The 15,573-nt window shown below is 37.8% G+C and overlaps 1 protein-coding gene across 3 annotated transcripts; it reads right to left on the bottom strand.

Moving 5' to 3' along the window:
* Positions 1-1,880: 1,880 nt before the first annotated feature.
* Positions 1,881-6,867, bottom strand: LOC148041973 (uncharacterized). Of its 3 annotated transcripts, none has more exons than XM_087684580.1 (3): positions 6,745-6,867; positions 6,523-6,577; positions 1,881-6,162 (listed from the first exon to the last, which is right to left on the bottom strand). In XM_087684580.1, the coding sequence occupies exons 1-3, from the start codon at positions 6,819-6,821 to the stop codon at positions 5,878-5,880; spliced, it is 417 nt and encodes a 138-aa protein (XP_087540706.1). In that variant the 5' UTR covers positions 6,822-6,867; the 3' UTR covers positions 1,881-5,877. The 3 variants fall into 3 exon arrangements, 2 of the variants coding, with proteins under 2 accessions (XP_087540706.1, XP_087540698.1); XR_015691840.1 differs by having other exon boundaries at positions 1,882-6,162; positions 6,452-6,577; XM_087684572.1 differs by having other exon boundaries at positions 6,523-6,852.
* Between the last annotated feature and the right edge of the window lie 8,706 nt (positions 6,868-15,573).

The raw sequence follows: 15,573 nt of genomic DNA, 5'->3' as shown, positions 1-15,573 counted from the left end.
ATGGTCACAAGGGGAGCACCACTTCTAGCTTGCAGAAACTCTCTCCACCCTCTCACTTATAGCATCTGTGAAAGACTCCTTTCATCTCTACAAGATCTATGTTTTGTGAGTATTTCCCTAGCGATTCGAGATTCCTAATTATACCCAAGATTGATGAAGCTTGGAAGGTTAGTGTGTGATAGGCCCATATCCATGATGGTCACAAGGGGAGCACCACTTCTAGCTTGCAGAAACTCTCTCCACCCTCTCACTTATAGCATCTGTGAAAGACTCCTTTCATCTCTACAAGATCTATGTTTTGTGAGTATTTCCCTAGCGATTCGAGATTCCTAATTATACCCAAGATTGATGAAGCTTGGAAGGTTAGTGTGTGATAGGCCCATATCCATGATGGCCTTGAAAAGATGATACTCTAGAGCAGGAAGTGTTGGAGTTGCAAATGGAGCTATGAGAGTGGATAATGCGCCATCTCTTGTGGCACAATCTTAGATTCCTTTTGTAGGTTAAAGTTTAGGAACATAATAAACGATCTTTTAAAAATTAGATTAAAATTTTATAGTTTAGCAAATAAGCAAGTTAAGTTTTGACAAGAAAGAAACGTTGAAATAAAGTAGAAAATATTAATTTAGATTATAAATTTTGAAAGTAAGAATAGTTGAATGTCATCATAGTGCATAGAATAGATTTATACAATAAATTAAAAAAATCAAATTATAAAAGGGAATGATGCAAATTAAGAAAAAACTCAAGGGTAGCTATGTGTAAGCAAAGTGTATCGAATAGATCAATATTAAATTCGAAATATCAATTAGGAAATCTATGATAAATTGTTTAGCAAGGAATAGGAATCAAGTAATTGTATTAAAAATATTTTAGGTATCTAGAAATTATGTAGACATAGGAAAATGTGATTTAAGGTAGTTAAAAGTAGTTCATTATATTGGTTATTAATTTAAATTAGTTGAGTAGAAGACACCCTTTTTGGATAGAATAAAACACGCTCCTTATTAGCTAAGTTGAAATTATTGAATTGTGTATTTAGCCATTAACATATTCACTTTGTCCATATTAAAAGATGTCGTATGAATCTTAGTTTAAGAAGCAACCTAAGAACCTACGCGATCCTCTGGATTGGGAAGAGAGAAAGAGGAGAGAGAAGAGAAGCAGAAGAGAGAAAGAGAGTGATGAGGAGAGAGAAAGACTAGAAAGAAGAAGAGAGGTGGTTAGAAGCCATGAAAGGATAGGAGAAGTTAGAGAGAGATAAAGAACAAATATAGTGTAAAAACCAATTGTATGTATATGTGTCCTTTTCCCTTTTATATGCTCCTAATTCAGTTCTTTACATTTCATCCCCAGTTGGATGTTTTTGTCCTAAAAAACAAAATAGAACTTATTAAAAGTTACCAAGTAGTGGAAAGGAGCAAGATACACTGCATAGACTAGAATAAAATGGCCTAATCTTCAAGCACTCATAAAATAAGTATAACTAGAGGGCTAAGAATCAAGTATAAATCAATGATAACCATTGGGAAATATGAAAATGAAATCTTGGACCAAAATGTTGTTATTAAGAGCTCCTCCCAGATGAAGACTCTGTGCTGTCCACTGTAGACCTTGCTGTATTAAATCTATAATAACTTTGGATTTGGTCGATCTAAATTAAACATGCTATAGCTCCAAATCGAAGCTCTCATTAAGTGCTTTCAACCCATATAACTCACACATCTCTGTTACTAATTCAACATCAAATCTCGTCCAAAACAGAGATCTGTTTTATAGTGAAACAAAGCTCACTAGTTAGCATGATAGTTGTCACATAATTCTTCAAGATAATGACATTATTCCCAAAGTAATGCTAGTCCACGCAGAGGGTTCCAGCCCTTAACCTCCCGGGTCAAAAGAAAAGGTAATATCCCATCCATGCATCATGAGTACTAAATCAAAGATATCATTACTCATGAAATAATATGCATGTACGAATGAGTCCACAAAAGCATAAGCAACCGAATCAAATGGAAGCCCATGGTCATGGTCTTCAGCAACAACTGAATCAAAGAGAAGCCCATAGTCATGGTCCTCAACACAATTGAATCAAAGAGAAGCCCATGGTTATGGTTTTCAGCAAACTGAATTTGTATAGGCTACAACTGTAAACGCTTTATCTTTATCTTGATCATCATCAAAATTGCTTCAGTATGACTATCTTTATCCTCTTCATCTGAATATTCAAGTACCACAAATGTCCTTGCATTCTTTGCTTTGCACATATCTTGATGATTAGAATACATTGGTTCAACATATCTATAGTATAACACTTGAGTATGCAACTCTCTGATCTGATCACTAGGGTGAGCTTTACGGGTTTAGACACAATGTTGCCCATATCATCACTATATAGATCAACAATAGAATAACCATACTGCTAACCATAGTACTCATGAGAAGCATATGATTGAGAAGTATATGAATGCTGCTCATGATCATATTGCTGTCCTTATAGGTATTGGTGTCCATGAGAGAGTGATTGGCTTTACTCATTGCTGTACATATTTAACAATGATTGCAATAAGTCTTACTGAACTATTGCATCAGCCATGGCAATCAATACTACCAGCATATACTTGTCATATACATGCGCTAAACCTTACTGCAAAACAACATTACCATAAAGATTAATGAGAGCTTCCAAGATGCATGGTTGTACCAATTGATCCATATGAGATGTCAAATGTTTGACAAATGCTTGTTCTATCCGGACGGCATCTATCACTTCAGTTGCCATCATGGTTGCATCAAAATGCAGAAGTGCATATGCCAACATGTCAATCATGTGAGCAACTAACTTGCTGAATTCCAATGCCCTTATGGTGCTCTTAATATTGCTACTGGATGCCACTTGCCTCCTATAAGACATTTCAGAGTCAATATTGCCTTGTGGTACATGATAGGGATCAAAACCATGTGAGCAATACCCTTGTTGCTGAAGCATCTCTTGCATCATAATCCACTAATGTTGATGAAGTTGCATTGCCATTTGTGCTAAAGCTCTGCTCATGGCTATAGATTTTGCATTCTAGGAAACTATATAGAGGGCATTAGAAATCTGCTTGTAATCTTCCTGTAAAGAAATTGAGATTTTAATCTGATCTTAGCGCTCCCATACTAGGATTAGTGATCACTCCTATACAAGAATTAGCAGAATGGCTCATAGCACCGTGAGTGTCCAATTGTGGTTGTTAACTTGTGACCACTACTCAAGCTGCACAGCAGAGAACTGTACAACCTCCCTACTCTCAACAGACCTTGCAGGATCCAAACAGAGAAAGGCTACAGCTGCTGAATATGATGAAAAGACCATTAGCCAACTTACAGAAGACAATGGTGCTTCCAGTTAGTTAGATAATGACAATGCCTTTCATCAAAATGTGTCACTGTAGACAACTCCGATAAGGGTCTGCAAATCTGTAGACAACTCAAAACCCTCCTAAATTTGCAAATCTGTAGACAATTCAGATAAGGGTCTGTAAATCTGTAGACAATTGAAAATCCTCCTGAATTTGCAAATGTGTACGCAACTCAGATAAGGGTCCACTTATGTCGCAGGTAGAATTTGCGAAAGTCACTGTACTGCCACAGGCATAATAAGGTCCTCCAAGTTGAAGCCGTAATTATGCAGGTCTGAGGCACCCTTAACTGTGGATTTTCCAATAATGGCAGACTCTGGATTTTCCAATAATGGCTACTTCAACTTCTTCCACTGACCAACACTTTCGAGCTCCTTTACGGCCACCCTGGTCGTGTCTGGAAGAATTCTTTCATAAGCATAGCCAAGCCCACCTCGAAGAACCAGTACAGGAAGATATATATCATAACAAAGATGATGATTACATTGTCTCCAATAGCAACAAGTACAGCTGTTACAAAGGATGGCAGGTTCAGATGAAGCCGCATCTGAAAGCATTCTTGGCCCAATAGCATCCACAAAGATATTCTTCTTTATATAAAAGGAATGGGTAAACTTTGAAACCATTCAAGCATGAAAGGACTTGTTCAATTCTCAAGCAATAGTGTCATTTCCTGTAGCATCTCCCTCAGCATCATCAAACCGGAAGGTTTTGGATGGCATGCCTTCAAAGAGCAGAAATCATATGTTTCCAAAACCCATTCACAGTATCAAAGGTAACAATGATACATTTCTCATGTTGATACTGTTGTTTCAGCAACCAAAGCTAGCAAAGGAAGTGTGTGTATCAGTACAAGAGTCTCTTTTGCCATCACTTCCATCAAAAGTATCAATAGTTCAACAAATTTAAGAGCCTAAGAAAGAAGCTTTTTTCCTGCACCATCTGTAGTTGAATATGATCAATGCCCTTGATTCACAGCTCCAACTAGGGCAAGCATTCTCGAAGCTGCAAGAGTTTGAAGATTGAGATCAATGTAGGCAAGGATAATAGGTTGTGGCTCTAGTCAATTGGCACCATCGACAGATTCCCTTTAATTGCAACTCTACAAGTTCACTAACTACTGAAGCAACCTTTGAAGCACAATTTTGACCATACAAAATGGTTTGCACAATCTTCTTCAGATCTCCTCCAAAAGCTTAACCTCCTGTTGGTTTGCCTTGCCTCAATTCTGTCCTCCAATGCCTATCAACTATGAGTGTTCCTGCCTTTCCTTCAATAAGTTCTGGATTAAGCATGACAACTAATTTGTAAATTTTCGGGCGATGATCACCACCAAGAATTCAATATTTAGGCATGAAACACCTCTTTGACACTACCTTCTCGGATCTCCACCATGCTGCACAGAAGTCCTCTTTCTTCATTGTCTTGACTGCCTGTTTCCACTAGAGAGCTGAAACGTGTTGCTTTCCCATAAAGGCATTATCTTGCTCAACATCTGAAAGTTCTGTGCGGGCCTTGATAAAATTGTCCATAGCCTTGTACAGACTGTCATCATTCAATCTTGCATGTTCAGGGAATGCCTTAACAAGGGTCTGAAAGCAATGTAGAGATAGCTTAGGATCAGTTGCCACTTCATGAAGGTATGCATCCACAGTCTAAAAACTTGTCTTGGATGAAAGACCCACAGTTGGCACCAGGGGTGAAGCTTCAAAATCAAGCTTAGGTGATTTTGTCCATCTGAGGGAAGGTGCTCATGCTATTATTTCTGCTACTACAACTGTGGCCAAGGTAGCTGCTGTAGCAGCAGTCCTACAATTGGGGCAATCTGTCCACCAACTGTCACAGTCACTCCTGTGCCAATCTCAGGTACAAAGATTACACAATGTAATAGCTGCAGGGCAGACAGATGGGAAACAAGGGCCATGGTTGTCGAATCTGAAGGAAATGCTAAAACAGAGAAGAAAGAGGAAGGTAATACTAGAGCAGAGAGGAAAGATGAAGGCAGCGAGCTCCAGGACAAGAAAGTTAAGGTTAAGGATGTGAAATCCAAGACTGATGCTATCGATCAAAATAACGATGGCATAGATACGGTTGATGATTCCAGAAAGGGTGATGATGGAAAGAACTAAAATGTGGATGTGAACGAAGACCATCCAAAAGAGAACAACGAGAAGGTCGACTGAGGTTTCTGACAAAGGCAAAGATGAAGCTGGCAATAAGGAAGCTCGATCCAATAAGACAGTTGAGGCCAAGCCAGAGCTGCAAGCTGTGTGTGAGAAGATGGATGGGCTCGATCTGTGGAACTACCTTGTAAAACATGAGAAGGATATGAATGCACTGCGCAAGGAGCTGCATTCTTCATTAAGATGTACAACAGTTCCTATTGCCATGGCCCTCAAGGTTGTGGAGGATGGCTAGACCAGGCACAAAATCTTTCATATTATGGCTCGGTTGGAGGGTCAGTATTCCTGTGTTAGAAAACTCGACCTCGTGCAGTGCTTTGCTGCCTACCCTTTCCACCAAGGAAGCGCAGGCAGAGATTAATGACTATGGCAGCTTCAGGCCTGCACATGGCAAGGGAGTTGAAGACATGGCCATTTGTCCAAAGCCCCTTACAGTAGTCACCATGGCCTTCAGTCTCATTCCCTTTCTTCACTAGTCCTCTCCTTCCGCTACTGCTGCTTTGGCTCTCAGCTGTCTCAATCCAGATGCGAAAGTGAGACCTGTGATGAAGGATGTTGTGGAGCTTCTTGAACCCCTGCTAAACAGGAGGGAGAGAGTCAGAAGTAGTTCTCATGTGCCATCTGCCTAGGAGTGTTTGTTTCGATCACAGCCACCCGTAGACAACTTTGCTTGGAGAGTGTAGAATGGGCCGATGAGGCCTCAGCATCACCATAACAATGCTCCTCTGGTGTCATACTTCAAGTTGCAGAAGCTTTTTGCTGAAGTAAGCAGTGAGCATGGATGTTAGAGTACAATCTGCCTGTTTGTTTCTTTATCTTCTGATCCTTAAGCTTAATGACCAAAAATCTTTCTACTCCATTAACCACCAAAGCCTGTAGCAGAAATGGTGGCCTAGAGCTGAGGCTCATGAGTCATTTGGAGCTTAAGAACTCACAGATGTAGACTTGAATCTCAATCCACTTTCATCCATAGCATCTCTTTGTGGAGGCCTAACAAAGGGGAAAAGCAAGACATGAAGAAAATGGTGGACAACAACTCCACATTTTGAAGAAGAAACCTGTAACAGCATCACAAGAGGCTGCACCTCTTGCAAGCTGAAAATGACTACCATCACTCCATGAATAATCATTAAGATAGTTGTCTCTTAGAAGCTTACCACGTCAAGAATGCATTTCTTGTAGTTATCTCCCAAAATGAGAAAGTGATCAATATAGTAGAAGGGATTTCCTCCATGAAAGCTTGGAAGAAAGCTCAAAGAAGAAGAAAATGCATGTTCTCAAAAGGTAGAAGGGAAAATAGTCTTCTCTAAGTCTTCTGAAACCCTTTTTTAACCAAGAACCCTAAAATTTACATCAAAGTTAGTGTTGAGCTGCTAAATTTGATCTTGCAACCTCCAAACTTGGTCCAGGACTCCATTAATGCTCCAAGCTTGCAATCCTTGTGGTCCAGAAATCCTTGGTAACTCCACTGCTGCTCCATTGCATGTTTGTACCTATGTACCAGTGGCTCTTAGATCTATGTGATTGAAAAAGGCTAATTGAATGGAATGTTGGCCAACTAGATTAAGAACCTATGGCTTTGATACCAATTATCAAGGAGAGGATTGGGGAGAGAGAAAGAGGAGGGAGAAGACTGTAGAAGAGAGAGGAGAAGAGAAGCAGAAGAGAGAGAAAGAGAGTGATGAGGAGAGAGAAATACTAGAAATGGAGAGAGAAAGACTGGAAAGAAGAAGAGAGATGGTTGGAAGCCATGAAAGGACAAGAGAAGCTAGAGAGAGATGAAGGACAAAGATGTATTATTGTGTAAAAACTGATTGCATGTACATGTGTCCTTTGCCTTTTTATATGCCCCTAATTCAATTCTTTACACTATTTCAAAAAATTAGAAGCTTAAATTTCCTAGGAAAAACACTCACCTTTTTAGCTTACATAGAGCATAGTCTAAGGTTTCCAACTTAGCTTTCACAAGCTAAGATAAAACTTAGCTATGCCCCCATACAAAGAAGGCTAGTAAATCGATTGAGGTGCAATCCTCCAATTCTCGGCAATGGTTTAAATGAAGAAAGATTGCGGAGAAAGATAAAAAATAAGCTAGGCAACTTGATAGTAGCCAAGGAGAGATCCAACAGAAAAGACTATTTAGATTTGAGGTTTCAGGGGAACCTAGGAAATCCCAAGAAGAAGATGGATCGAGTTGGAAATACTGCTACTAGGTTAAATCCTACTCTTGATTCCCTTCTTGTTGTGATTGCAATATTGTGAAAAGGATTGCTTGTGATTGTAAAAGTGCTTGCAAAGTTTGCATGACGCACTTGGGAGATTTGGTTGTAAAAGTTAGAATCCTAATTGCACCTAATTTACAAAAGGATAAAAGAAACGGTACTATACCTCCCTCAAGGCTAGTTGCAAAAACCCTTAGGTAGAGAGGGTGAGGGTGTTAGGGAGGTTGTGACTAGTTAACCCCTGAGGCTCCTAGGAACCACCCAAATCCTTGTGTGACTCAAGATAGACTTCCTAAGAGCCCCATTTTAGGGGCAGAATCTTGGTAGAAGTTGGATACTTGTATGGGTGGAAGTTAGATACTTGTATAATAACTTTTATAATAACTAAAAGTTATATTCCAAATGATTGTTTTCCTTGTTTGTGTATCGTGACTTAAGTTATGTGAACGAACATTGTGACTTAAAAGGCTAATTAAAGAAGTTGATTTTACTTGCTCAATATAAACGTGTTAGATAATTAGTTAACTAAAGTTATCCAATCGAGGGAAGCCAAAGGGTGAGATTCCTAATGAATCCATCCTAAGGTAGGGCGGTCTTGGTAAGTCGAGAGCTTATCCACATTTCTCGATGCGTTAAATTACAGGTAACATTAACCAAGTAGAATCGATTAGCACCCTGACTTTGTGTCGTTTTAGGGGAATGGAGTGAGACTTTTCCCTAAGTACAGAGGGGTACTATCTCTCCTTCCTCACTCTCCTTGAACTAAATGTGATACGAGTCAACTTCAGTTTGAGTGATCTAACACAAGTAGATGCTCGAATATTAATGCTAGTTAAACTGATAGGTGACTTTAGCTCACTTTAGGAACTTGGAATTTAGGTTGATTATTGTGGGAATGATTGAGACCTTCTGTTGGGAAGTGGACTCCAGAGAGCCTAAGCAACAAACCTCGTGTTATTTAAAAGAGTACCGAGCGGCATCGCCTAGGAAAACATCTCGATGGACCACTAAATCGTGCCATTGAGGATGTCTCAGGGCACATTAGATTTTGTATCTGAGCAAAAACTGAATTAATTCATAGAAAGATTTATTTGCAACCTTCTCTAAGGAAAAGCTCAATGCAAATATGATTCACCCTATAACAAATGGTGGGATCTCTTTTAGAATAGAGAACCAGTTTTTAAGTAAAACTCTATCTTAAAGTTTACCCTTTTTTGTGTCACCTTTATACATTAAGAAAAATAAAATGATAAAGTGATTCAATCTTCTTATACTTGTAATTATTCTCTAGCCACATGAATGGCTATCTTCCTAATGATGACTTTGAAAGCGACAACAAAGAGTGATTATTTCAAGTTATTTATGGTAGCTTGTATCATCAACTATCTCAACATCTTTTAAGGACTTATCATAACTTGTTTATACTCCATCATGGCATTGGTGAGCTCTTCACTCAATCTTTTTACACTTATATATCAAGAATAAACTAGGTTGACACGTGCAGTCCCGGTGGGCTTAGGTTTTGGGATCTTGTTTATTAGACAATTTGAGGTGGGTATTGTTAGTTTAGTTTGCCTTTTGGGGATCCTTGCCAAAGGGGGAATATTTAGGTAGGGAGAGGGAGGGCCTTGAAATGACAACCTCACCATTGTATTTAGTAATCTCTTGAAAATATTATTTCATGGATATACATGTCAGTCGCTAGTTATTCTTTAAATTCTCCTTGTAGGCACCTATGATGACTTATGGGCCTCTTCTCTATCTAATAGGTAAATGATTGTACCTATCACAAGGAAAAGCCAAATATAACCTACTAGTTGGGTGGAAAATTGTTACACAACAATGTGATCTTTGGCTCCTAAAAGACTACCCTGCCCACTGTCCTTCACATTTTCCCATCACTTCTTGAAGATTTTTGGAATAGCACTTAGAGAAAGGGCTATTCGTGCCCTATAAACATGTGGAAGAATATATTTGTATATCCATTTTTTTGGCTAATTCATGGGGGTACATCCTCTAATCACATTAATATGGGATGTGTCTATAATCTTACTAATAGGACTTTGAGACTCTGTAGGCCATTGTAGATGGTCCTAGATCATTGGAGATTTTTCTCATAGGGGATTCCCTTATCACAAAGGATAGCGGGCTTGTAGATACAATTCATGGAGAAGCATCAATAGACTATAAGGGGTTGTCTACCCATTTCCAACAAAAGTAGTAGGGATATGGCCTTCAATTGACCTATCTAGATGAGGATTCATTATTGGGTACACTAGTTGTGATAGAAGCAACGCAGGGTTTCTCCTCTTGCGGGCTCTCTCCTTCTTTACTTCTCTTTCAACCAGCACAAGTGACTCAAATGGTTCAACATTTTTTATTTATTTAACAAACACCCCTCCCTGAGAAGTGAAGGTGTTTTTCTTTATGCACGATATTAATCGTGGTGACTTGAGTTTATTCTAAACCATATCTAATTAAAATGAAACATCTATTTTAAAGTATGAATTAGATGAATAACACTCACAATTTTTGACGCTAATCAAATTTGGCTGGAAACTTATATAGCCTAAGACATCTTGTTGATGAAGAGTACCTTGCAAAACATAAAACCAAAAACAAAAAAGTAACTTGATCAAAGCTGGACATGTGGTGGCTTTTACATTTCACAAATTTTTTTGGTTAAGAATTAACTTATTGCTTTGTAAAAGCATAGTAGGAATTAAAAAAAGCACATAAACATGATATATAAGCAACATATCAAAGACCTAGCACAGGTCTCTATATTATTTTATAATTATAGGGGAAAGTACCATTCCCCATCTTTTAGGAAGATATGTACTTTACTTTTCATTACTTTCTTTTGCCGTTGATTATGAAAAAAAGGAAAGAAAATGGATTCCAACCTTGTGAAAGATTGTATGTATCAATATTTAAGTTATTACTATTGCTAAAGTGAACCCTACAAAGATGAAACAAAGCCAAATGAGCAAAGTATATTAATGAGAGCAGATTTTTGGAGCTGATTTAATGCATAAAAAGTGGCATGGGAGGCATAAAAGAATTTTTAAATGAAAAATGAATCGAATGCAGATCAAGGAGCTAGAGTTTTCCTAGATGCATTTCAACGCTAGGAATCCAACACAGGCCTATGTTTGTCGATCGGAGGTCGTTTGACCTCCCCATTTAATGGTTGTAAGATATGGCACTATGAAGTGACTATTGGATCTGGGAGCTAGAAAGTGGGTGACGGAGGTTAGATTGATAGGTTTCGATGCCATGAAGCCATTCGTCCAGTCAAATTGGGATTCGAAGTCCATTTACCAATGAGGCCAAAACCACTTATTGAGAAGTGTGAATGCACAAATCTTGAATCAATCAATTTAATGTTTAATGATTAAACCTTAGAGGCTTAACTAAAACTAAAAAACCAGCATGAAGGAAGAGGGAGGGGTGCATTTATTTTTGGTGCCCCCTTGATTCCATGATTGTGGCTTTTTGTGGGCAGCAAAGCCAAAACCACGTACTGGGAAGTGTGAATGCACGAAACTTGAATCGATTAATTTAATGTTTAATGATTAAGCCTTAGAGAATTAACTAAAACTGAAAAACCAGTGTGAAGGAAGGGGAGGCACATTTTTTTGGCGCCCCCTTGATTCCATGATTGTGACTTTTTGTGATGGCAAAGATTGTCCAATGATGGAAGGCAAGGGTTCCAATCCACACACGAGGCTCTCCATTTTGACTATGTACATGTGAGAAATGATGCAAGGAATGGAATTCTGAGTTTTCATTCTCTCTCCTCTTTGCACCTTGCTCCCATGGCTATTCTATGTGAGAAAGGTGGTGGACTGAGATGAAAGATTTTAGGCGTGTGATAATGTTGAAGTGTTATGGAGCATAAATCGAAGGTTGAGGATGCATCGACAGCCGTAAAAGAGGATCAATGGCTTTCCAAATTTGAAATGTGTGTGGATTTGTATGAGATTAATCACGTAAGTGCTCGTTTTTGACATTTCATGATGATTTTTTTGTACATACTATGAAATACGGTTTCAAATGATTGAACATGATTTCCATTGCTTGAAAAATTAGAATTCTCAGTTGGTTCTTGATATTTGTATAATCAAAATGGAAATTGAGAAAATCTGCAATACGAAGACTATGGGATTTTGAAAGAGTTGAGGTTTTTATGAGTTTTCATGGTTCTTATGGTGTTCAGATGGGGTCATATGGAATATAATGCTGGATTTTGGCTCATACAAGCTCTACATGTGTGAAAATAAATAAAATAATAAATAATAAGATAAATCATAAAAAATCAAGAAAATATATTTTACATATGGAAAAAGTACAAAAAATTATAAATATATCCGTGAATGTATGGTTGGGCTAGGGTATGAGATTTAGCCTCAACTTATCCCCATTCTTCATGTTATAGTGCATACTTATTACTTTTTACATACGAAAAATCACATAAAAATGCTATTTACACCTAACACCGCAAGTAAAATCATAAATGGTAGGGGGAAAGGGATTGCGGGAGTTAAATATCATTGGAGTGCTGATTTTATGCATATTTAACATATAGGATCTAATTATTTTAAGTCTTTAAAGAAAAGGCAGTAGTACGGATTATTTCGATGTTGCCTTAGCAATGATCTGCTATGTTAGAGTAAAGTCATGAAAAGAATTGTTTGCACATAATCTACGTTGATTGATTTATAAGTTTACTTGCTTGTGCACTCTATGACATTCACTTTGCATCTGCATTTATATACATGGTATAAAAGAATAATCTCCTAGATGCATAACACTTGTTTTCGAGCGATTGACCATGCTGAGTGCAAGGTTTTCCAAGCGGTAGGTCTAGTTAAATTGTTTCCTTTGAAATTGATGTGGTAAGGATTGAATGATCTCTTGGAATGCTTCATTAAAAGAGAGGACTATGTTGTGTATGTGCTTTATGTTGAAGCATAACATCTTGGGACTAATCCTTAGGGTGTAGGAGAGCCATAGTGAGGCCATAACAATAAGCTAGGGGATGCTCCCTTTGTTTGTGCTACGAGATGCTAGTGGTGCGTAGATCAGACGCTGTATGCTCGCGTAGTGAATGCCGGAAGGTCCCCAAGAACAATGAACTCTACTTTTTGCACAAGTTACAAGGTAAAAAGCATGAACGACAAGAGCAAGAGACCAAGTGGGTGCAATCTCCCCCCATGCCTTGTGTGAGCGCTTCACAAAGCATGTATTTTATATATATTTCCTCTTCATGCTCAATAATAGCCCAATTTACAAAAATATAACAAGCTTTTAGCTTTTGAGTTTGCTTTTACAAAAATAGGAATAAAGCTAATGGACGGGGCCCAAGGAGTCTAGCACGCCCAATACAATGTCCAAATAGAAATAACATAACAGTGTGCCCATGTGTATACAAAATAATAATAAATAATCGATGCCTCAATAAATAGGCATGACAAAATATAGGCGTGGCGCCTATCAGAATATAATCCATAAATCGAACCTCCAATGCTTTCCTCCGCCACTGCTGCTATCTCTACACATCAACTGAAGCATTCACAATCGTTAGTAAAATAATACAATTAAACCAACAAAAGTGAATACCTAGCAGTCTTCAGCTACATAAATAAATCAACTGGTTAGAAATAAATCCTAACCTTAATTTATTACGAGTGTGCACTCTAAACTCATAAACGTTTATTAATTTAATACGCATTTTGCGGAATCACCCGCTATGGAATCACCCATGTACACGCTAAATTAATGAAACGCCCGAAAAGGACATGCGTCCCCATCAACTTCTTGCACAAAGAATCCACTTTGTGTATGAGCCCCGGTCATCAAAGTTTACGGAATCCACCGTGGCACAGAATCCACCGTGAAATATGCCTCCTGGCATCATACCCCCGGGGTGGGATAGCAATTGACCTCAATTGCTATTAGCTCAATGTGGAGCTAATAGAGTGGGGAAAGTATTTAAGTCTCTAGCATGCATCCATTGTGCTTCCTCTACAGGATGGTTCTTAAATTTAACTAGATATCTAGAATACCTTCGGCCAGTTCTAGTGGTCATAAAGTCAGTGTCTATAATAGCTTCTGGTTCAAGTATTTCAGTCTCTTCCTCTAATAAAGGTGGGTTTTCATAAACAAGGTGTATAGGTAATTGGCCTCTAAATGGTCTCAATAAGTTGATGTGAAATGTGTTGTGAATTTTTCAATGAGGTGGTAATTCTAACTTGAATGCATTGTCATTAATTTTATGAATGATCCTAAATGGTCCATAGAATCTAGGGGCTAATTTGACAACTGGATGTCTATCTACACTTTGCAGTCTACGTTTTTCTATTCTCAACCAAACATAATCATCAACTTTGAAATTCATTGCTTGTCTTTTCTTGTTGGCTTGTTTGGTATATGATTGCTAGGCTTTAGCAATCATATCTTTAACCTCATCAAAAATAGTATTATGCATACTAGCAATATCATCAGCACTTTGAATTCTATTTGACAAAGATGTAACAGGTGTAGATAATCTATATCCATAAATCACTTCAAACGGTGCTTTCTTTGTAGATGTGTGTGGTGTATTGTTATATGCAAACTATAATAAATGCAAATGGGTGTCCCATGTCTGTGGTTTAGAGATAGTATATGCACGTAAAAGATCTAGAATTGTGCTGTTAGTGGCTTCTGTTTGTCCATTAGTTTCTGGATGAAATGCAGATGAGAAATCAATCTTTGTGCCTAGGTTAGCAAACAGAGTAATCCAAAAGTTGTTACAAAATCTGGAATCACGATTTGAAATAATAACTTTTGGCAATCCATGGTTAGTAAAAACAGTTTTCAAAAACAATTGTGCTGCTTGTGATGCTGTTAAAGTTTTCTTACATGGAATGAAATATGCTTGTTTACTAAATCTATCTACAACTGTCCAAATCATATCATGGTTAGATTTAGTATTAGGTAAACCAGTAATGAAATACATAGAAATTTGTTCCCAAGGTTTAGATGGAATAGACAAAGGCATAAGTAATCCATACTGTTTACCATGATGTCTCTTAACTCTTTGACAAATCAAACATTCAGAAACAAAGTTAGATACATCAGCATCCATATGCGGCCAATAAAAATCTTCAGTTAACGTACGTAAGGTAGATATGATACCTCTATGACCTTGATATGGGGGACAATGAATTTCATTCAAAACAAAAGATCGGAATGGAATTGTAACACACAATCTCTTTTCATAAAACATAAATCCATCATTATATGACAATGAATCAATAGGAATCAAATTATTTTGAACTAATTTATTCCAATCAGCATGAAAAGTAATATCCTGATGATATGTATCTTTCATAGCAATCAAAGAATCAAAAGATATGACATAAATATTATGAATGGCAGGTCTTCTACTCAATGCATCAGCCACTATATTTTCTTTTCCAGGTTGGTATTGAATGATAGGATGAAAACTTTGAATAAAGGAGGCCCGTTTGATATGACGGTCAGAGATTTGAGGTTGGCTAAGTAAATGTCTAATACTTTGCTGATTGGTCTTAATCATAAATTCTGAACCCATTAAGTAGTGTTTCCAATGTCTTAATGCTTGTACAACTGCTAATAGTTCTTTGTCATATGTGGAATATTTCAGTTCAGAAGGTTTCAGCTTACAACTAGAATAGGCTATAGGATGATTGTCTTGCACAAGTACAGCTCCTATTCCTGATCCACTAGCATCGG

Source organism: Lygodium microphyllum, chromosome 1, assembly GCF_053477565.2.
Source record: "Lygodium microphyllum isolate KBCC chromosome 1, Lygodium_microphyllum_v1.1.10, whole genome shotgun sequence".
Taxonomy (NCBI): domain Eukaryota; kingdom Viridiplantae; phylum Streptophyta; class Polypodiopsida; order Schizaeales; family Lygodiaceae; genus Lygodium; species Lygodium microphyllum.
The sequence above is the reverse complement of the archived record's forward strand: the minus strand, read 5'-3'. Positions and strand labels throughout refer to the sequence as shown.